This window comes from Filicampus tigris, chromosome 4 (genome assembly GCF_054856515.1).
Source record: "Filicampus tigris isolate MCC_2025a chromosome 4, RoL_Ftig_1.0, whole genome shotgun sequence".
Lineage (NCBI taxonomy): Eukaryota > Metazoa > Chordata > Actinopteri > Syngnathiformes > Syngnathidae > Filicampus > Filicampus tigris.
This window is the reverse complement of record NC_141220.1, coordinates 20,990,439-21,014,438: the sequence shown is the minus strand read 5'-3', so window position 1 is coordinate 21,014,438 and position 24,000 is coordinate 20,990,439. Positions and strand designations below refer to the sequence as shown.

General features: G+C 42.6%; 1 protein-coding gene across 3 annotated transcripts in view; it reads right to left on the bottom strand.

The window, feature by feature from the left end:
* Nucleotides 1–24,000, bottom strand: part of znf423 (zinc finger protein 423) — a 125,092-nt gene that overhangs the window by 56,954 nt on the left and 44,138 nt on the right. For all 3 annotated transcript variants that reach the window (XM_086028962.1, XM_086028961.1, XM_086028963.1), the window contains exons 4-18: nucleotides 13,963–14,140; nucleotides 11,979–12,103; nucleotides 11,241–11,322; nucleotides 11,065–11,140; nucleotides 9,261–9,541; nucleotides 8,891–9,174; nucleotides 8,419–8,799; nucleotides 7,165–7,346; nucleotides 6,345–6,884; nucleotides 6,099–6,249; nucleotides 4,536–5,081; nucleotides 4,211–4,395; nucleotides 3,131–3,543; nucleotides 2,067–2,280; nucleotides 1,049–1,133 (exon numbers count right to left, since the gene is read on the bottom strand). In XM_086028962.1, the coding sequence (XP_085885088.1) occupies nucleotides 1,049–1,133; nucleotides 2,067–2,280; nucleotides 3,131–3,543; nucleotides 4,211–4,395; nucleotides 4,536–5,081; nucleotides 6,099–6,249; nucleotides 6,345–6,884; nucleotides 7,165–7,346; nucleotides 8,419–8,799; nucleotides 8,891–9,174; nucleotides 9,261–9,541; nucleotides 11,065–11,140; nucleotides 11,241–11,322; nucleotides 11,979–12,103; nucleotides 13,963–14,140 (3,723 nt within the window). The remainder of the gene's footprint in view (nucleotides 1–1,048; nucleotides 1,134–2,066; nucleotides 2,281–3,130; nucleotides 3,544–4,210; nucleotides 4,396–4,535; nucleotides 5,082–6,098; nucleotides 6,250–6,344; nucleotides 6,885–7,164; nucleotides 7,347–8,418; nucleotides 8,800–8,890; nucleotides 9,175–9,260; nucleotides 9,542–11,064; nucleotides 11,141–11,240; nucleotides 11,323–11,978; nucleotides 12,104–13,962; nucleotides 14,141–24,000) is intronic.

The following is a 24,000-nucleotide window of genomic DNA, read 5'->3' as shown; positions in this document are numbered from 1 at the left end:
CCAACACACATACAAAAGTGAACGGGAGAAGATGTCATGCGGGCTTTTAAGTATGTTGTGAATCAGGGTGTGTATGGGTATGTGTCAATGGGTGTGTACCACAGGGGGCCGGTGGGTGTAAAACTCGCGTCATGTCTCGAGACATTACTGGAAGATGCTGAGTGATGTCAGCAAACGAACACCCACGGCTTCTCTCACACAAAGACGCCCGCCGCCCCCCCCCCCCCCCCCCCGCCCCCAAGACCCAATCGTGAGTCCACCTCTTTAATCTCCATGATGACAGAGATGCTAGGGCAGCAAGTTTAGTTGCAAGAGGGGAAAAGTGTATTCGGTAGGAAAGGGTGAGCTCATAAAATAATAACCAAAAGAGTAGACTTCTACCTACTGAGGGCATTCTTCGCTGAAATACCCGCGGTCCTTAGATAATTAATTATTTGGCTTCTCTTCCTACAGCACGTAGCTATAGCTTGCTGAAGTTCAACAACGCAAAAGGGGGCAACATACGCACTGTCAATTTTAGTCTTTCAGATACACAATTATTTGTTGAAAGCCCAAAATGAGGTGCAGCTTAATTTTTATTGAGTTGTTGATTATGAGAGCGAAATGCTCGAAGCTATTTTATTGATCATCAAGCAGGCACAACATTTCTTGGAAAGGGGCTTTTTGTAAATGGATGTCGGTTGTCACTGTCCAGTATATGTTGATTTTATGACGATAACAATCTTCAAAGAGGAATAATATTTCAATTTCAGGTCTTGAGCAGAAAAGGTTTGGCAAACCCTGCAATAGTTTATACCTGGATAGAATTTAAAGCACTAGAACAACCTATGTCAAGTTTAACACTCAAGCTGTCGTGTGTGTGTGTGTGTGTGTGTGTGTGTGTGTATGCGTTTTGTGTGTGTGGGTGTTTACACAGCAATATTGTGGCAATATTAGACAAACGCGAGAGAGCACATGTTTCGTTGTCATTCATTGTCATTAGCCAAGACTGACACGACACACACACAATGGAAATAATAACAGAGGGGGGAAGATGTGCCTCACTCACCGATCATGTGATTTGCAACATGAATCTGGATCTCTCGCTCCGTCTCAAACGTCATTTGGCACTTAATACACTGGTAGGTCTTTTTCTGCAAAAAGCAAACATGAAAAAAAAAAGATATTTTTTCAGTTATATAGTCAAGACCCAAGTCCATAATAGAATACAGTCTTAAGCCTGTGAAAGCCGTGATGTTTTTAATCAATTGCGGAATGCTACGTGTTTCTCATTTGAACAAGTTGTTAATAATCACATATTTGTAAACATGCCGAGTCACTCATGAGCTTCAGCTCTTTTACAGGCTAAAGCGATGAATATTCAACCTCACAGAATCCCAAACACAAAGAGAATAAAAGAAAGAAGATGTGTGTAGAGGAGAGAAATAAATATACTAAACAGTTGGACAAACAACGCTCGAAAGAAGCAGAGGGCCTGTTTACTCATTCATTGCACACAGCGATCACTCATGCACAAACAGATAAATACACAAAGGCCCCAATACCACTGTGTCTTTGCCGTTTGCACCTTGATAGACATGCATGCGCACGCAGACACACAAACACACGCTCACACCGCATTTGGTCCTCTCTGTGCTGTCAAGCTAAGCTGAAACAAAGGTGGAAGAAAGCTAGAGGGTCCCTGAAAACTGCCTCCCACGCACACACATGCACACGCAGGGAAAAAAAAAAACACACACACTCAAACACAGACATGCGGCAGGTCCCAGGGAGCCTGACTGTCAATATCAAGTAGAGCACACAGCTCCCATCATGCCACAGCACACCCCAGCCGCAAGACCCAGTGGGCAGCACACCCCCACTCACGCTAGCAAGCTGCAGAAAACAGCAGCAGCAACACTTCACTTTTGGAGGAAGTCCCCTGACCCTGACCGCATGACATCGCCTCCAAAATTCCCTTTTTTTTTTTTTTTTTAACGTGCTATGCTTTCAAATAAGTCGTATTGTGTCCATTTGTATTGGAATATATCGTCACAAAATCACCAAAGTCAGTAATCACATCTCACCTTCGGTGCAGGCGAAGCCTCCGCTTTCTTCCCGGCTGCACTCGTTTCAGGGCTGACCTCGGGGTGATCGGTCTGGACGTGATTCTCTAAGTCCTCCAGGCTTTCGAACTTCACCCCACACTCGGGACACCTGAGCCCAGACGCAGGCTTGTCTCCCGGCGCGTCCCCGGGTGTGAGAGCCCCTCCTTGGTTGGGGCTCTGGCCGTTTGTGCCCCTGATGGAATTGAATATCACATTTCAAGTCGTTTTTGATTTAACATTTTTAATTGGTGCAAAATGATTGGAAGAGACAAATGTTTGATTTACAGTATAAGTGCATTCAGACTGTGACTGAGATTCGTCTGCATTTTTTCAATTGTGATGCTTTTCCAGGTCTTCACCACAGCCTGACATTGGAGAAAACTCCCTTTAAAGAGGGAAATCAAACCAAACATATTTTTTTCAAAAATATGTTCCCAGCAGGCTCACTAGTTGAAACACGGCATTCTGATTAATATTGCGTTTGTGGAATATGAGTTAATCCACCCCTTTTTAGCCATCTCAGGGGGCGGCCATTTTGTCACTTCTGTCGACTGAAAACGACATCAAAACTGCTCAGGACTCAGGTAACGACCAATCACGGCTAAGTCGACAGAAGTGACAAAATGGCCGTCCCACAGATGGCTAAAATTGGGTGGATTAACTCTTATTCCACAAAGGCAATATTTATCAGAACGCCTTGTTTCAACTAGATGGCTTGCATAGACCATATTCTTGAAAAAAATACATTTGGGTTGACTTGATTGACTTTAAGTCTGGATATTGACTTGGATTGTCATTGCTTCATTATTATTCAAATGGAAAGAAATGAAAGCTTTGATTTTGATCTTGTCTCATAATCATCTTTAGTCTTTTCTCAAACAGAGAAATAATGGACGGGAATGTTTAGCCAACTGTGCACAGTCTGGCAAACTCCTACCCAGTCTATTACAGTACTACATTTTAATGCAACCTTGAAAATCTTGCAATAGGAATAGCAATGAGCAAGAAAATAGATGCTACACAGAACTGCTATTACGCATTACCTGCTCATGCAGCTGGCACAAAGTCCATAAGGCAGGCCGTTGACATCCAGCTTCACCAGCTCTCCTTTGTTCTTAAACTCCTTTAGGCAGAAGGCGCACTTATACAGCTTGTGATGCTGCAGCTGGCCGTTGGGGGAAGAAGAGGCCGAACCGTTCCCCGCTCCGTTCCCAGAGCCCCCTCCGGTCCCTCCAAGACCGGACCCGGTGGAAAGCTTCTGCATGTGGAAAGTGCCGTGGATCTTAAGCTCCAGGGTGGAGGTGACAGTCTGCATGCAGACCACGCAGCGGAAGCCCGTGAGGGAGTTTCGGAGGTCAGGGTGCATCTGGCAGTGCTCTATAAACTCCTCCTCGCTGTGCAGGGGCATCTTACAGATTCGACAGGTTCCTGTGTCCAGGCTTTTACTGTGAGTCACCTGTGAAGGGTAGAGTGAAAGAGTGTTTGGGAAATATGTCATTTTAATAAAGCCAAGTAATGATCATGATGCTCCAGGAAATAGGCAGCATTAGGAGACTTTTTTAATCAGGCAGAGAGGTTTTACGATATAATGGGGGAATATTGACAGGGATCTAAATAAATGAAAACGCTTAGAGAGGAAGTCAACCCAAACATATTTTTTTCAAGAATATGTTCTAAACAGGGCGTTCTGTTAAATACTGCATTCATGGAAAATAGCTAAATCGACCCATTTTTAGCCATCTTCGGGGGCGGCCATTTTGTCACTTCTGTCGACTGAAAATGACTTCACAGTTGCTCAGGGCTCAGATATCGACCAATCATGGCTCAGCTTCAGAAAACAGGTGAGCTGTGATTGGCCGTTACCTGAGCCCTGAGCAACTGTGATGTCATTTTTAGTCGACAGAAGTGACAAGATGGCCGCCCCCACAGATGGCTAAAAATGGGTGGATTAATTCCTATTCCACAAACGCAATATTTATCAGAATGCCTTGTTTCAACTAGTGGGCCTGCATAGAACATATTCTTGAAAAAAACTATGTTTGGGTTGACTTCCGCTTTAAGGTGTACAGCTTCAAGTCAATTGTGGGATATACAGTATGAGGCTATGAGCAGCGATAGTATACCTTGTGTTCTGTGAGGGTTAACAGAGAGGGGAATCGTTCGCCGCATATCGGACACATGTAGTGTTTGGCGGGGCCACGGTGCGTCTGCGCGTGCTCGCGAAGCCCGGTCTCGGAGAAGAATGTTCTGGAACAGATGTTGCACTTGTGGTTCCCCTTGATGAAATCGGCCTTCTTTTTTCGAGAACCTGGTAATTTGATAAACATTCACAATTGACATTACACAATCATTATTGAATATATTGTACTTAAAAAAAAAATACAGCTGCTTAGAAATCATGGATAAGATTCAAGTTTGAAAACAACAAAAAAAAAAACAAGCAGTTACCAGCATCATCCTCTCCTGGTCGGATGTTATGATCGCGCAGCCGATGGTTCTGAAGAAGGGACTCCATGGTGTAGGCCGCTCCGCAAATGTCACAGGCGTACATGGGCTCAGAATTGTCCAGCTCCTCCTCACCCCCGCTGGCTTCATGGCTGTTAGCCGTATCTCCTCCTACCCCGGCGACACTGTTCTTCAATATCATGTTCTGGAGGTCGGCTTGCTCCGCGGCCGCCACTGTCGTTCTTTCCACAGCACCTGCACCTCCACCGCCTGTGCTTCCTCCTCCTCTCTTGACCGACTGAGTCAGTCCATTCGGTGTGCCGTTCTGGCTACTGCTGCTCCCCGTGCCACCTCCGTTGCCAGTGATGTTGCCCCCGTCAAAGATGCAGTGCTTCTCCCTGAGGTGTCTTTCTAACAGTGAGATGGCGTGGAAGGATTTGCCGCAGAAGCGACATGTGAATTTCTTGCTGTGAGTCGTGATGTGACACTGGAGCTCCACCTCCGTTCCAAACGTCTCTCCACAGAAGATGCACTTCCTGGGCTTGAGACCTTTGAGACGCAAACCGGATTGCAGAATACGTGTAAACAGTCAGTCTATCAATCCTGTAGACTGCTGAGGATTAGTATTAATAGTAACAATTTCTAAAGATGTATACATCTTGAGGTATCAAAAATGAACCCCGACTTTATTTTGTGTCATTTTGGTGTTTCACTGGCAAATCGTGTCTGCTTTTAAGTTCAGCGTGAAGTTCGGACGAAAGCCTCAACTTTATCCCCCAGCTTTAAACTCTGCGGCGGAAAAAATGATGCGTCTTATTGTTGGATTTTGCCAATCCCAGCAGCGTCACATTCATATCTATTCTTAGCGTCTGTTTAACAAAATTGTCTTTGCTATTCATGAAATGGGAAGTCAACCCCCAGAAATTATTTGCAATACTATGCTCAATGCACTTTCACTAGTCCAAACATGGTATTCTGATTAATATTGCGTTTGTGGAAAAAGGGTTAAGCAGCAAAATCCACCCATTTTTAGCCACCTCAGGGTCAGGCCATTTTGTGACTTTCCATGATTGGTCGTTATCCGAGCCCTGAGGAACCTTGATGTCATTTTCAGACGAGAGCAAGTGGCAAAATGGCCGCCCCGTGGGATGGACAAAAACGGGTGGATTTTACGACTTAACTCATATTTCACAAATATTAATAAGAATGCCATGTTTTGCTGCATTCAACATCATCTTTTTGGGGTTGACTTCCCCTTTAGATCTTGGGCACTAAAGACAAAGATGATCGACTTGGTTATTAAAAAAGGCAACGTAGCCCTTGCACATGAGTTTGGCGTGCATTACGATGACGATGGGGGAAAGCAGTGTGGAGAACGTGGTTTCGTAAATGTGACTATCCAAAGATTCTGGACCCAGTGTTTGCTGTGTATATTTTCTTGTGGTCACAGCATTAGTAGTTGTTGGTGGTGTTTTTTTTATTTTTTAGCTGTTTCCACTTGCGGTTATTTCCTACAGTAAGGTTGACACTTGTACTGTATATGCCAGAGTATAATGACAGGTGTACCTGTTCCAAGCCCTCCAGGGAGGCCTGACCTCTGGCCCACGTGGTTATGCTTAACATGGATCTGAAGTTCTGCCTCCTTCCTGAAGTCCCAAGCACAGGCTGTGCAGCGAAAAAGCTTCTTTTCATTACTGTGCTTAACTGCTAAATGAACCTAAACAACAAATAAAAAAAATAAAAAAACCTTACACGTCTACGGTACTTATTCAGGCAGGTCAAATTGTAAGGAAATGAAAGTAGCTCCTTCACCTGTATCGAGACCTTGGAGTCAAAAACCTCCTGGCAGAGAGTACAGTGGTACAGCACAAACGTGTGCATGTCCAGCAGGTGCTTCTGCAGGTCGTCCACTGAGGAGAACTGTTTGTCACAGCTCTCACACATGTACTGAGTCGACGTGGTCATGTAGTGCACGGTCAGGTGTTGCAGCAATGCCTCCTGGGATTCAAAGTCCTCTTTGTTACACTGAGGGCAGGACTGGCGCCTCAGTAGCATCTCCAAATGGGACTTCAGGTGGGCTTGGAAGCCCTCGAAGCTGGCAAATCGCATATCGCACTGGTTGCATGGGTAGTCCCCGTTGCTCCCTATGGAAGGCGTGGAGTCCCCTCCCAGTCTGTGGCGCTTTGGGGAGGAGATCTCCACATCCGAGGAGGCGGGGCTTAGGTCAGCCACCTTTGCCTGTCTTTTGTTGTTAGCTAATGGAATGTTCTTGTGGTTCTCCTTTATGTGCTTGGTGAGCTTGAGGAGCGAACCAAAGATTGGAGAATTGGTGCAATACGGGCAAGAGTAAACCTGTGCGTGGAAAATGATCTTTTAATGTCCTTAGAGAGTGGGAGCATACAATGTATCGGTGGATATCAACAGCTCACGTACAGTATACTATATATCACTGTAGTTATTACCGTATACTTTATTATTCCCATAAGGGAAATTAAGACGATAAAATGAGCAGTTACAGTTCATTTGGCGGCCTTATGAAAAAGTATTTCATTGCACCATACCCGAATTAACGGTTAATAAAAAATATGAGTAAATACTGATGTAGGCGTTTGTCTTTTTTCCACTTATTTACCTCCATGAATGATTGTGACGCGGACTGAAGCACGGGAGACTCCAATTTGGTGACGGCTCCCCCAGAGGCTGCCCCGCCCGCCACGGCTGAGGTGCAGTGAGTCTGTTGAATGTGTTCCGTTAACGAAGACTCCGTCAGGAATCCCATGGAGCACTGGTTGCAAAAGAAGGCATGGTTCCCCTCTATGGTGGGGTCCCACAATCTTACTGTTAGTGGGGGGTGTTCAAATACGGTGTACTTGGAATAGCAAAATCATTTGGATTCTAACGACTAAGACGGAGAGGCACAAAAATGAGGTACCAATCTCACATGCATGGGAGTCTTGTAGACTATACATCAATATATTTACGACTGGCATACTGATTTTTGCGTTTGCATTCATGGTCTATTTCATATAACAATTAAAGATGAGCATTTGATTCTAGTTCCTTCATTGACTCTTCCTTGAACAACAACTGGGAAAATTGACAATCATACTGATCGCCATATTTGCATTTTTTTTTTTTTTAATGTCTTTGAATGTAACAAAATTCTATTTTGATTCGAACAGCCATACCTGATGTCTTTCATCTCTAGACTTTTACTGAGGTGTGGATGTCAGCTGAATGGAACAGTTTGTAATTTCCCAGAAATAGTTAGCGCCTCTGCATATAAGTAGTGCGCCCCATTTTGCCTCAGTTGCTTCAAGAAGTCTTTAGTGAACCATCAGTTCTTAATGTTCTCGCTGACCGATTTAATTGAAAAACTAAAAATTCACCCACGTCTGTCTTTGTTTCTTTGAATTGATTACACTGCTCAATAGAAAATTTTAATCAGAAATGGCTTTATGTGTCCCTACACATAATGCTGACGCTGATTTCCAAAAAGTCTTTACTTTTATCCTAGTACATCCATTTTTTTTTTAGATATTTTAATTTTCATTTTTGAGTTTGTCAAGCTTGCGCAATGCAGATCTTACCATGCATTGAAATTTATAGCTAACGCTTCAGAAAACATTCCACCTGTTGATGAACCTAACCCTTAATTCATAACTATTACAATATTACATATTATATTACTGTTATTATATTATTATTTATTACTACTTTATTATGAAAACCTGATGTGCTTGAGAAAATATTACGGCAGATTCAGAATCAGTGCAAAAATGCATTTAGAAAAGTTCACTTGCACCTCTGATTAAAAAAATGTTGTAAACATTTGTCGGCCACTGTTAATATGCCCCTCCCATCTTAATAATATGATTTTTCTTACCTAATGTGGTGGACCCTGCCATAATCCCCCCAGGCAGACAGTGTGACACTCTTATGTGTTCTTGCAAAGAGTTAATGTCTCCAAACATGTCAGGGCAGTAGTTACAATGGAAGGCTGTCACATTCGTAAACTGCAGAAGGGGAAAAGCTGCTACTGCCGGGCTTGCAGTTCCTCCGCTGGAACGGTGAGCCTTGCGCACATGCTCATTGAGATTGTAGAGTGTCGGCAGTGTGTCCAGGCAGAGCTGACACGTATGACTCTGCTGTGGTTTGTCAGCATGGATGGTTTTTAAATGGATCTCCAACACTGCCAGGCTATTGAAGTCTCTCTTTGAGCAGTAAGGGCACGAGTATGTCACTTTAGCCCAGTTTCCTCCTCCACCTAGGAGTTGGACAGTTACAAAAAAAAAAATATACAGTGAATCGACATTAGCTTTTCAAAGCGGTATAAGACACAGCGGCTCAAGACATACCTCCACCAGGATGCACCAAGCTTATTCCCATCTCTTCCCCACTGTCATTGCCTCTTCTGCGGCCTCGTTCACTGCCCTGGCCGGGCTTCAGGGTGGAGTCAGGTGTGGATCCTCTCTCCAGGCTGGCACTGGAATCAGGAGTAGCGGAACTCATTGAAGCAACGCTCCCCAGTGCGGGGTCAGGACTGGCAGCACTGTGATTGGAAGAGTCAGGCTGGCGGTGGCTGTCTAGGTGGCAGTACACATCCTCAACAGAGAGGAATTGCTCTAAACAAACAGGGCATCTACAGATCGAAAAAAAAAACAGACTTTGGCACGCTTTGTATTGCTTGAAGATAGTGAGAACTTTGAGAAGAATGCACTTTTGTACTTGTGTTTGCGGTTGGCATGCTGCGCGTCAATATGAGTGAGGAGTGAGGCCTCGTCGAGGAAGATCTCCGGACAGTGGATGCACTGCAAGTCGGCTCGGTCGGACAGCTGGGGGTGTCTGGTCAGAACGTGTTTCTCAAGCTCATCAGTTTGGCTGAACGTCTCCTCGCAGTAATCGCACATGTACAGGTCCTGTTCCGGGTCAACCTCTCCTCCAGCTCCCTTTTTGCCTCCATCTTTCTCGCTCCTCAGCGCAAGGTGCTCTCTGTTCTTGCGATGCGCCTGCAGGAGGAAGAAATCAGCCAAAAGTCTTTAAAAAATTAGCTTGACATATGGTGTTTTACATTACTGTATTATATGTTAGGGAGGGACAACAATAATGATGCAAACTAGGGCTGTCACGGATAGTCGACATAGACGACGTCACCGATGGCGTAAATACGTCGGCCCGCACAAAATACCGTCGACGAAGAGTGTGATTTGACGTAGATACGTCGGCACGCACGTACCATCGAGTGTCGATGATGTAAAACATGTGCATGCCGCTAGTTGTAAACAAGTGCGCACAGCAGAAAATAAAAGAGAGAAAAAAAGGAGAACAGCATAAATGGCGGCGGCGCGCCGGTTCGTGCGTTCAGGGCGGGGTAGAGGAGAGCGGCATCATAAAGCAGCTAAAAAGCGGACCAAAGTATGGACATATTTCAACGAAAAGTCAACCGAGTCGTCTGTAACCTTTGTAAAGCCGAGTGATGAACGGACACCTGAAGCGACGTCACCCAGATGCTGCTTGGAAGACGACAGAGATTAAAAGATAGAGGATCGTAACTCCATCTAAGTAACTACTAACTAATGTGACCCGGTTTTACTGAAGTTGCTGTCATGTGCGACGTATTATTAACGTGCATCGTTAAGTTTCATTTCTCAAAGCAACGGGCTGCAGTCAAAATTACAGTGTTATGTTTCAGCTTTGTGCATTATGGGGCTAACGTTAGCAATTTCACTCCAGTCAAATTGTGTTGGTGCTTGCCGCTAACGTAATTGGTTCCGTTTCTTTATGTACCCACAAACGGTAACACGTTTATACAGTATATCCAAACCGTGGCTGCCCAGGAAAGCTCTCGGTCTCACCGTCTTTGTGCAGACCCCGGGCGCAACACAGCATGCACCTCGTATTTAGAACAATGTCCTGCTTCCGCTGCATAAAAAAAAACCAAAACAAAACAAAAAAAAAACCTAGAGGAAACACTGGCCTGCTTACCATAGTCCATGACTGCACTAATATATGTATGCCTTTTCAAAATCATTGTGATAAATTGCAGTATGCGCTCTGCTTTATCTATTTTTAAAGTGAAAGCAAACTGATGTTACACAGTACCCCGCCACCCCCCCACCCACCCCCAAATAAGAGGCATGCACACCAGAAAGAGCATTTCAAATCACACAAAGTATCCTTAAAATGATTGTCCAAAACATGAGGCCAATTGCATTTGTGGAGGGTGTTCCTCATTGGACTTTATTTATGAGTTATTCATTTTTTTAGTTATACTTGGGCTGCTTAACATGAGCTCACAAATTGTTTCACTGTAATGCGTGGACAGAGAAATACCTCATTCATGTTCACACATGATGATGATTGCCTAAAAGAGATGTGAGTGTTTATTCAATTTCAAAAGTTTTTTTTGGGAACTTTAATAAACAAAGGATTTTGAAAGTGTTCAGAAGTGGTTTTGTAATTTAATAATTGTCAACCCAAAAATTGATGGATTAGTCCAAAAAATTATTGTTAGGCTAGGCAGTATACATACCTGCATGTGGCTCTGCAATGATGAAGTGGAGGAGAAGCCTCGTTTGCACACGCTGCACTTAAATGGTTTGCTGGAGCTAAATGCGTGGATTCACAAATTAGACTCAGGTGCAATCAAAAGCAATATCTGTAAAACTTTTGATAAATTATAAATTGAAATATATCAGACACTTTTACCTGTGTGTCTTGAGATGGATCTTTAGATGGTCAGAGCGGGAAAAAGCAGCTTCACACTCTTGGCAACTATACTTCTTATCTCCTTCATCAGTTGACAGATTGAGAGGGGATAATTAGCACAATTCATTAAAATAAATAACTAAATTAATCAAATAAATGAAGCCACAAAGAAGAACTCATTTGAAACTATCTGTCCATCCATTCGGTTTAGCACTTATTTTCAATGTCTGTGAGGCCCTTCGGGGATCTGTGATTTGTGATTGGAAGAGTGAGTCAGGGGGCTAAAATGACGGGATAAAATATCAACCAATAAGCTTGTACAGACTGAAATTTAGACAAGTCAATGCATCAAAATTACTGTGAGATTTGAAACATCATCACTTGTACTAAAAAGTCTACTTAAACAGCGCAAATAGAACATTATTCGATGAGAGGAGCAGTGTGGACAGTAGAAGGTCATGTTAGGTCATGTACTTGTGTCATTCCTTCCTGAATTCATCGGTTATAGTTATGGAGGACTTGAGAGCCGTTTGAAAAAACTCATTCTGTTTTTAAGAAAATTCCATAAAGAGCCAATTGTCATGTAGCTAATTATATTCAATTGTTTACATTAATAGGATTTCCACAATCTGCTTTGATCACCAATGATTACATCTTACATTTGCAGCACCACACACAAAACAATACTTTGTGTCGTTAGCAAAGCATAACAAGGCATGAGGTAATTTCTGTGTCCACCTGTGTGGAGTTTGACATGGCGGTCTCTGCTCCTCTTGTGTTTAAAGAGACGGCTGCAAAAGGTGCACTTGAAAGGCAGCTTGTCACTGTGGATCTGCTCGTGGCGCTTCAGGTAGCTCAGCCGGCTGGAAGATGAGAATGTGAGAAGAGGAGAGGTAAAGTACTGTAAATGTGAGAGGGGTCTTATTGTTTTGTTTTAGCTGTTATCATTATTACTCCAATTGAAGTTAAATATCAACAAAAGGGCACAGGTGCATCTCAGTACATTACAATACAGTTTCCGTCATTTAATTGTAAATACGGAACTCGCATATTATTTTATGCAGATTTGTTAAAATGGGAAAATACTTTGCAGGAGGCCAATTCCTACTTAACTTTAACGGTAAATATCATTTGTGATTGTTTTGCATGTCAAATGTTAATTTCTTGAGAAGTATGAGTTTATAATAATGGAAGAAATATCATGAAATATTCCCTCTGAATATAATGTGACTTTCACATTTTGAATTGAACTACTGAAATAAATTAAGTTAAAGAAAATGCATTGATTGTCCAACATAGGGGTGAGCATGACTAATTAATGATATTTATCTAACATCCTTCAGCTCAAAAGTTATTTTGTGTAGTCAAAGGCTACCAAAGAAGTAAAGAAAAACAAAGCATATTGGTGGCCACGCTTAAAAGAAAATGACAAATAAAAGAATGGTGAAATGTGTTTGAAATTTTAGATGATAAAAGATTATACAAAAATTATATAAAATTTAAAAAAGAGCAAGTTGAAATAATGACAGATACATACTGAAGGGATAGGGCGGTAGGCAACACAAGTACAATTTCAAAAGAAGGACAGTGTAATTGAGTTTGGCAGTAATAACAAACTGGTTAGTGCAACAAGAAAAATATGTATATAATGCCCAAAGATTGCAAAGGCATTCAACTATTCAAGTATTTCAGGTTGCAGAGGTATTGCACAGTATAAATGATCAAGTGAGCAGGATTACAAAAGAAAAATACTGCACGATATGGCTGAAATACTCTGTAGGAGTCTGATGGCATGAGGGCATAAAATTGTTTTTTAGTGTATATGACTGGCACTGTATGTTCATTTATTTTAAAAAGGCAGTTAATTTTGAATTGTTAAAATTATTACTGAAATCTAGAATTTGAGATTTTTTTTCTGGTCAGTATACAAAAAAAGAATAGCTGCTCAAAAAGGAGATACATTTTATCTTGCTCACCTTTAGATACAACTTATTATACTCAAACCACACTTTCAGTTTAATCATCTCTTCTTTGATAACCACATGTAGGCTAAAAACATTTGTATCATCAGCAAAAATAAGCAGCTTGGTCGGGTTCAGATAACTGACAGATATTGTTCAAGTAGAGTAGGGGTAGGGAACTCCGGTTCCTTGAGAGCCATATCCTGCCTCTTTTGGATCTCTCCTTATTACAACACACTTGATTCATGCTCATCAGCATGCTCTGTAGAAGTCTGAAACAATCCTGATCCTTTGAGTCAGGTGTGTTGTAGTAGGGAGAGATCCAAAACAGGCAGGATATGGCTCTCGAGGAAGCGTAGTTCCCTACCCTTGAGGTAGAGGAAAAATTGTTTGGGCCCACTACTGACACCTGTGGGACACCACAAGTAATGTCCAAGCAAGCTGGGCAGTGACTAGCCAGCTTCCCAAACTGCTTCCTCTGATTCAAATGGCTTTTGATCAAATCAAAATATAATTGCCTTTTATCCCCATGTATGGTTGATTGTATCAAAGGCCCTTTTGAGATTGTTATATTTTTCAGTACTTTACATCATTTTAAAGTGATATAAACATTTTTTATTAAAAACAACAAAATTCTATTTCTTCAAATGAAAGGCTAATAATAATCAATCTTTTCCCAAGTAAACTATGGGTTGATGTATATGGTAGGATATGTTTTTTTTACTATGTCAGTGGGGAGTCAAATGTGTCAAGTTAGCTACCTGAAGGACTTGTCGCAGAACTGACACGGGTATGGCAGACCCGCACCTCCTTCCTCCTCGCCGCCGGTGGCCATGCCGAGGTCACAGCAGCCATCGGGCATCTGCGAAGGCGACGCCACATCTTTGCTGGAGGGCGAGGAGGGCACCCAGGACAGCCCCGCTGGGTCGTCGTCGCCGTCTGGTTAAAAAAAAAAAAAAAAAAAAAAATGGTGGGGGAGGGGAGATTGTGTTATAGTTTTAAAATACTTCAGATTGATGTGCCGCTAAATAGGAAAAAGTACATAGCCGCAGGATTTCCCCCCAAAAATTGCAATTAGAGCACAGGCAGAGAGAAGGGTAAAACAGGGAGCATTAGAATGATTAATAAGAAGTTACATCTTTCTTGGAAGGCAAGAGGCAGCCTGTGGGAGTTCTCAAATGAGAGAGAGAGGCTATAAACAAAAAAAAAATAAACACATTTATCCTGGTTACACACACGCCTGCAAACACAGAAGGCAAATGAGGGTGGCAGAGATAAAGGGAAAGAAACAGAAGAAAGACATATTCCAACAGCAGCAGCAACATCTAAATAGAAGGCTCCAAGAACTATGTATCCCCGGCGGGGCCCAGAAATAAGGACAGTGTATTTTCTCTCCCTTCGTCCTCCCTCTGCAGCCATCCCTCATTCCATCCCTCCCCTCCCAGCCCTCCTTTCATCCCTGAGGACCACAGATCCGCCTCATCATATTTTCATTAGGGCCTTGGCAGATTGAAACGTCTGAATAGTGATTAGGAGATATGCGGGGCTGAGAAAGACGGCTTTACTCACTCCCCACATCTCCAGTACATGCTAGCATTTGCTCTTTTTTGGTCTCTCCCTTGACTATCCAAGAGGTTAGATCGTGTGCAGTCTAGCACAGGGGCGGCAGCAAGGCCACGGCTTCTTTAATAGACACTTCAGGAAAAGGTTTGACACGACAAAGAGGCGGCTGAATAATGCTCTCTTGTTCTGTTTCGCCTCGCTGGCGTGCTGAGCAATGCAGCGCAGTAAGGCTATTTAGCATTTGCAAAACAGATAGAGAAGATGGTTTCTTTTCTTTCATTTGATTGCTATCAACTTTAGACCGGCAAAGAGGGGGAAATAAAGGAATGAGAGGTGATTAAGAGACAAGTCACAACAATATTACAGCAATGGCAACACGAGGCAACATTGGTGGCGGCACGTTTCTCCGGATAGTTCTGCAAATCGTCCTGGTCTGACGCGCACTATTTTACCTCAACCAGTTACAATTGTACTTGCTTATGTGAGTGCGTGCGTGTGTGTGTGTGTGTGTGGTCTACTGTGTATTGCATTACAGAGAGCGCCTGGAAACAGATTCCTGTGATGAATCGATTGCCGGGAAAATGTAGGCACAGCGACGAGCAAATAGAACTCTGCAAGGGGCGCGGGTTAAAAAAGAAACTGTAAAACCATGAATTATAAATTTAACTAGAAGGCTGAAGAAGGAAAAAATATAGTCAGAAATACAACGATGACAGAGATCCAAGTGAGTGAATGAGTGACTAAAACGAAAATACATTGTTACCGTAACCAATATATTACTTTTGTTCCATCATTAGCTCCTAGTCATATTGCAAATACAAAACTACACCTGTGATATTAACACAGATGCAGAGGTTATGAATTGTATGAATCCTTAAACCTGTTTGCGAATCCATCCAATCAGAAATACAACACAGGACAACAGCAAAATCCAAGTCATAAATACACACGTTTAGTAGACGTACATTCAAACGTACAAGCAAGTAACAATAAGCACATTTCAAAGCTTTTTTTTTTTTCCTACTGAAAGAGTTTTTTTTTGTCTGCTTTGGTTTCAGCATAACTTGGTGAAATTAAAATGGAATGGGAGTCACAGAGCGCCGGAGCCTCACTTTAATGGTCATTTCCCTCCATCTTGGTGTGTTGGTGTCTGAAGACATGGCAGAAAAGCAAAGCAGATGGAGCGAATTAACTCGTTTTAAGGCGGTTCAAAGTGTGACTCGGTGAGGATGTAATGTTTGTGAGGTTGCAAGTCGGAGGAAGAAAGACACGAAGAACGAGAGAGGGACTGAACAGAGACACGGATTTGGTCAAAGCATGAGGGAGAAATCACTTTTTGAAGGGTGGGGTGGAGGGGTGTCGGGAAAGAATGGGAGGGGAGATTAGCGTCATTAAAGAGCCCTAATCCTCTGACTAGCGTGGCTGGCGCTAAAATGGAGGATCACACGGCTTTTTAACGGCGCCTTTGTCAGTCGGCCACGAGGGGACCTGGCAAGACAAGGCCGAATGGTAAACTGGGAGGAATTGGGAGATGGGGAGGACAGAAGGGGGGCGAGAAATTTTCAGCGAAATGTTAAATTATAGAAGAAACCTCAAGAGGAGAGACATTAAGGGTGGATGGATGTTGTGCCTTGTTTGGGGGGCGGGGGGGTCTCGCTTTGGGAGGAAAAGTAGAAAATGTAGTTAAAAAAGGAGGGGAGCAGAGTAGGTTTGACACATACTGTTTATACTCCCCCCCCCCTTTTTCTATTTTCCTCTTGTTAAATAAAATCAAGAGAGAGGCAAAGTGGAGGACCGCGGGTCCCCAAGTGTTGTGTTCCCGGTTTATCTCTCTCTGCAGTTTCCTCGCATGTCATCCCTCCGTCTGTGCGCAACGCTTCCTCTACTCTTCTGTCTTCAGCCCTCTTCCTCTGACTCCCTCCCTCTGTCGGCTTTCATGTTCTTACTCATTATGGCACTCCATCCATCCATCCTTTCAACACTGTCCCCAACTGGTGTTGGCCTTCACCCCCGTGTCTCAGCCTGGACAGCACTGACGGTGGCAGGGACAGAAGGACGCAGCAACATATTCAAGACTGAACTCCATAGGAGAGGGAAGAAATATATGCGTGGGAAAAGATACACCGGAAGAGACAACCAATGTCGCTACATGGAAAAAAAAAGAAAAGAAAAAAAAAACTGCAAAGAAAACTAGCAAAAGAGAACAGACAATGTGGGCGTAGACCAAGAGTGCGACACCTGCAATATTCATCACTCTCTGCCATCTCTGACATCACAGTTGCTCAGGGCTCAGATAATGACCAATCATGGCTCAGCTTCAGAAAACAGGTGAGCTGTGATTGGTCATTACCTGATGTCATTTTCAGTCGACAGAAGTGACAAAATGGCCGCCCCCAGCGATGGCTAAAAACAGGTGCATTAATTCGTATTCCATAAAGGTAATATTTATCAGAATGCCTTGTTTCAACTATTGGGGCTGCATAGAACATATTCTTGAAGAAAATATGTTTGTGTTGACTTTCCCTTTAACTCATTAAGGACGGGAGCGCATAACCGCGTTTAAAAATAGTGCTTCACTTGCATCTTCAATTGCAACAGTAAAGATTAATAAACTCGTGCCTGCGTGAAAGCCACATGTCTAAGCGCTCAATTTTGGGGGGGATTTGTGCATCTGCTACAAGGGCTGAGATATTAATTATTTACTAGGTGGCGAAAATGTCAGGTATTCAAGAGTGACTCCAAAGATGACCGTAGGTTTGAGAGAGCTGTCACACGAGGGGCTTCAGGCTTTAATGGGTTAAACACGCGAGTGGAGAGATTCAATTGTTTTTCTTCGATGATCGTACCCATAAATCCCTAAATCGACTACTTGTGTTGGCAGTAAAAGAATAAAAAACATGAAAAGACCACACCGGGGATGGAATTGTTTCATGTACAACAGGAAATGAGGATTTCAGATATATTTAGGGTCACCTCACTTTGCTCGAGTCAGAGATTTACTCCTTCTCTCAGCCTTTCTTTCTTCCCCAATTGCTTCATCCATCTTTTTATTTGGCCATTGCACAGAAAACCGCCTTTACCCGAGGCGACCTTGCTGCCCTCCACTCGCTCCACCCTTCTCACCCTTCACCCTCAAGCTTCCACTGCTCCCCGGCCCCCCCGGGATGGCCCCAGGCTGCTCTAGTGCGAGTGCGCACAGCCCCTGACTCACCATAGGGAGCAGAAAAACAACTATGCACTCTGGGTAGCCCGGAACACACTCAAGATTGCCTACTTGAAAAAAAAAAAAAAAAAAAAAAACAGGGTAAATGTAAAAAAATAAAACAAAATATGTCGGGGGAAAAAAAAAAATCACTTGTGATTTGCTGCATACCGACTAACAGGGAGGGAGTAAAAAAAGGTAGATGTGATTGGAGTTAGAGAACTTGAGAACAGAAGAGAAAGCTGTACATTTTTCTGTGATTATCATGTGAGTTGTCATGGCAACTGATAAGCCAAGCTTTGGTTGCTATGAATCACGAGAATTGCACAGCAGGTAGGTGTATTTGACCAGAAAGATTGTTTGGTTGAAACTACCTGTTGCGTAGAGTCTGATGGAGCTGTTAAAAAAAAAAAAAAAAAAAAAAAAAGTGGTCGCCGACATCCTTTCCTTGAATATAACATACAGAATCTGATTCATTTCCCTTTACTCATTACTACAGCAATTTTTCCTTGAGACGTTTCAGTTTTGTGGCCAGAAATGTATCATCACCGTTGTATATTTAACAGGATGCATCAGTTCCTCACATATGGCTACATGCAGCCCTGGTTTATGCTTGTGGAGGGCAGAGACCTCTGCTGTCGTCCCTGCAGGTCACATGGGATGCGGCCTGTTGGGACAAGCGTACTCTACATACAGTAAAGAGGACAGACCAAAAGGACAATAAAGCAGTCTGTCCGGGTCTTGAGCCCTTGACGATACTAACAGATGAATAAAAACACACACAAGTACACAGCACGCCGGCAGTGGGGACCCTCACCTTCTGCCCTGGGAAAGGGTCCGGCTGCTTTGGACGCTTTTGGGCGCCAACTGCTCCATATGGACAATGTGAGTCTGTTTGCGTGTTTGTGCCAATGTGTTTGAGGGCAGAAGGTTAGGAGGAGGGCGAACAGTCTACTTTGTGCAGATCCGTGTAATGTCGTACAAACACGCGGCAATTTAAAACACAGGGTCAACCCTGACTACAAAAAATAGAATATCAAAGTAATGAACAGCATCTATAAATACGTTACTATTATATCTGTTTCCTTAATAAAATAAGCCTCCAGATGCTAGAACAAAACAAATCCTCTACAGTCACAAAAATGTGCAAGTTTGAATCATCATACTGTTTGGCAAGTACGCAAGGTCTAATGCATTTTTTTCTCTCTTTATTTGGATTTTGCGGCTTTTTATGCCACTTATTTGACTTCAAATCAGTAAGACTTCATTGTGATCATGCAAACTGGCACCCGTCATTAAAGTTTCAGTATTGTTTTAAAACCTTTTCATGATGGCAGCACTTTGACCATGGATTTCTTTTTTCTAATCTACAATGCACACATGAGGGATTTACTGTTTCAAAATCCAACCAAATTAGAAATGTAGCCCGCAAAGATCGGAGACAGACATTTCACCTTCAATCCAAAAGGCTTCTTCAATTCTGTATTTTAGGTGTGGATCCTCCCTTTTTATGCTCGGAGGGTGCGTCCCAATTCTCCAAAGACTCCACACTTAAACTTTAGCCATTTGGATTAAAGGTGAATTGTCTTCTAAAAACAAGAAAAGTCCAGTTGCCTTGATTCAAACCTTAGCGGATTACCACAAATCGGAGGACTGAGAATCTACACAAGCGTATTTGAAGCTGAGTGGTTGTACTATGCCTTCATAAGCCAACTTTTCTTCATCTTGTCATCAAATTCTCGCTCACCGACCATGTATCGTGATGAGGGCTAATTTGGCAAAAAGTAATTACCAGCGGTCAGAACAGCACTGTCAGGGATTCTTTTCCTTGGGCCACAAAATCCTCATCGCTCCCTCCTCTGTCCTACTTTCTGTCCATCTCCTCTGCTGTTTGTTCACTCAGAAATGAGAACCAGCTGCCAGGCGGAGTGCTAGATAAACAACAACACCACCACGCCAGCGCACACATAAACACCAAATATGAACACTATTGAACAATATTTCATGCACGCACAATGGTGTGGTCACCCCGTGTACAACGCTGGCTAGCGGCTATATCATCTATTTATAATAATGAGGTTTGATGGGATGACAGACTACTCGCTAACCGAGAAACACGTTCACCTAAGTCATGAACTCGCGTGCATAAAACACACATAAAGAGGCCCTCGGATGTTTACACAAGTACTCGTGTGGTTGTAATAATGCACAAGTTGATGAATAATACCAACCGGGTTACTTTACAAGTGCTACCTTGTGCATAATAATGGATCATTAGCATTTAGCTAGAGCATCCTATAGATCCATGGGTGTATTCATCGTGATATAAGCAACATCTACCGTTGTGTAATTGGACCCGACTGATATTGCAATGTATCTGCCGTATTACACAGGCGCAAACACACAAGTCCTTCCTCATTAACCTATGTGTAAGTGGGACCTATAAATAAGTGATGCAGGCAGCTGGAGCTTGCATTTCAAAACACAAACACGCAGTTACACACATATGCGCATAGGTAAACAAACAAACCCATTTTGGCTGCATAAATACGCCAAATACACAACAGTATCTGTCCGGACAGGAAATTTACCGAAGCTCTTCTCCACCAAAAATCTGACGCAATGCAGAAACATAAACTCCCATGATGAGGGGCAGAGAGTGATGAGAATATAAAATGAGGGGAATAAGAGGCAGTAAGGCAATGAGGCTGTGAAGACCCACGGGAGCATGCTAGAGGGGGGTCTTGTGCTCAGGGGAACGCCAGAAAGCAAGCTGCGGGAGGCGGGTACCTCCTGCCTTCCATTCCTCTTCCCTCCCTTCCCTTCTGGAGGACAGGATCCTGGACAGCCCCCTAGTCTCAACGCGTAAACCCCCCATGAGTGGAATACATGGGAGCACACACACATACGCGCTAAAGAGATGTTCCCAGGGGAGACGAGAAGCAGAGCAGAACACCTGGACCTGCCATTAGTGGCACAGTCAGGGATTAGGGGCACAGACGGCAAGAGAGAATGCACACTGGGATAGGCGCTTATACACTATATGCAGAAAGTAATAAATAATAAACATTCACACACACACACACACACACACACATATACAATCCTAATGCACCTACTACCGGTACACACAGTCCCGCTAAGCACAACAGGCATTTTTTTTTTAAGTTTAGTACTTACACTGCTCTGCTCTTTCTAATATTGTGCCCCCAATGAGGTAATGAGAAGATTATAAACACCTCTCAGTATGTCGCAGTACAGTTCTACACCACTCCAAATCAAAATCATGTGTAGGCACTGTAATAACATGTTTACATTCAGAAAAACACACAGCCAGGAGTAACTTGTATTGCTTTTATGCCACCTGGACATAGTGTGGAATAATTACTGATGCAATAAACCATTCACTCCCCCAAGAGAGTCCATATTACCATCTGAGGGTCAAGGACGGACAGAGAGATTAAAAGGAGAAAAAGGGAAGTGAGATGAAGGCTGAGCAATGACGGGAAGGAAGGGTAAAAATGAAAGAACAAAAAATACAGCAAAAGGGTGCGTTGAAAGATAAAGTGAATATAAATGTGATTAGTACGACTTTGTATCATTTCAGAGGAATCACAAACACCCTAATCACAGCAACCCTCAATTTGTGGTAAATGTCTCATATTTGGTCACACTAAGATGATAAATTGAATCCCTTTAGAGGATGTTGCTTTGGTATTATATCATCCCTACACACTACACAATCAGCTACAAGTATCTCACACACCCTATTTGAAAATAGTGCCGTGGCTTTGTTACCTGTGTATCAGACACTTACAACATTTGGTCAGTTAAACTCACTCCAAAAGTTAACTCCTCCTTTACTAAACTTCTTAACAGACAAAGAGGGAAACATATGCCATCAGTGCAGGCGGGGAAGGGAATAATCCCCAAGTATCAAGTCCAATGTGATGGGGACTGAGACGTTTAAAAACAACTGTCCAGAAAAAAAGGCCTCCGGGCGAATGAAAGCCCACACACTGGCTTTAACAAAGACCAGTGCTCAGACATACACAGAGAGGGACGCACAGACAGAAACAAAGGTGGATTTAGTACTTAAGTATGTGTATGTGTGTGTGTGTTTTGTGGAAGTAAGTGGGTGTGTGTGAGCTGGTGACATGAAACAGATCAAAGTGGGGAGAGGTCAACAGGGCAGAGAGGGAGAAGAAGGATAGGGGGTCCCATTATTGCAAGCTACATCTGCAAGTTGGATTTCGCGCGTTTGTGCGTTGTGGTAGTAGCCTCAGAAATGTGTTTTTTATTTCAAGTAAATTTAGCAGAAGCCTACACCCGGACAATGCTTCAAACAGTGCAATTTAAGAAATGGACGAGGGAAGTATGAAAAAGCATGGCGAGGAATAGGCTTGTTAGGTGTGCCTTCATCCACATTCATGTAATAGAGAATATACTGAGACAGTGGAGTCGAGACTCAAGAGGGTCTGCACTCGAGCGGAGCAGATCACTGACTGGTTGGTCATCGCAACAGAAATCCAAACTATTGTACAGCATGTTACTTCAAAACAGAGATACAGTAAAACAGACTTTGCGGGTCGGAACACTCTTAAGAATGTCCACAAATTAACATGCATACTGTTTAGCTTAATGGCCTCGTGATGACAGCGCAAAGGAGAAAGGGCAAACCGTTTGTTTGTAACTGCCAGTTTCAAAATCCATCATATTTCCCCTGATGCTTCTGAAAGTTGATTTGTGTTTTGAAATTGTTCTTTATTTATGGCAGAGGTTCTTTATTGTTGGCCGCTTATGGTTGCCTGCACTTGTAGTAAAGTATTCCAATGTATTTTGAATCACACATTAATGTCCTGGTTATTGTTAACTTGGTGTTCACACTGTAATTGTGGAGTAAACATCATATACATTGAGTCACAACTGGATTGGACAGCCCACACAGCTGGAGCAATACAACACAGAGACCGCAAATCCTTGCAGTGTTCACACTTAATCCAATCAGAGTTTGGATTAAAATTCTGATATATATATATATATATATATATATATATATATATATATATATATATCCATTATATATATACATATATACAATACATATATACGTATACATATATACAATATATATATATACACATACATATATACATATATACATACATATACATATACATATATACATACATATACATACATATACATATACATATATACATACATATACATATATGTACATATATACATACATACATACATAAATACACCTATATACATACATACATACACATATATACATACATACACATGCCGCTTCCTACATATCACTTTTTTCATGAAACATAATGTAAACGTGCACTTCTCAATCACTCAACATACCGGTAAATGATTCACTCAACATATATAGACGGATAAATAAATAAAACATACATGCATAAAATTAAAGTTTACCCGATCTCCAGTTAGTAACATCACACATGCCAGCCAGTATGAAAAGTAAGACAACCCTAACCCTAACGTGGTAAAGACGGTTTGTTACGAAATTTCGGAATACATTTTTTTCATGCACGCCGATCGGATTATCAATCCACATAAATCACCTCATTCGTTCAGAATAAAATCTTGATCGGAGTGGGCTTGATAGGGTCAGAATATTCCAAATGGGGTGGGTACATGTAGCATCAGGCTTTTAATCCGAATCAATGTGTCCATGTAAACGTAGCCAGTGAGACTCTATGTGCCTGTTGGTGTGCAACTGGATTCAGGAATGACAATGTTCACACTAACGAAAAGTATCACAGTATCACAGCAACCATACCAGAGTTTGTATTAACCAAACCAAACAGGTCAAGTGTGAACACCACCTAAGGAGCCGCCGTTTTTGAATCCGTCATTTGCGGCTGCTGCACCACTCCAAGTAAGCTCCTGTCTCTCTCCCCTCTGTGGAGGAGCAAGCGAAAAGCACAAGCATGCCCCAAAATTAATTTAGACGGTGGAATTAAATTAAAAGCATAGCCTCTGGAGTTTTATT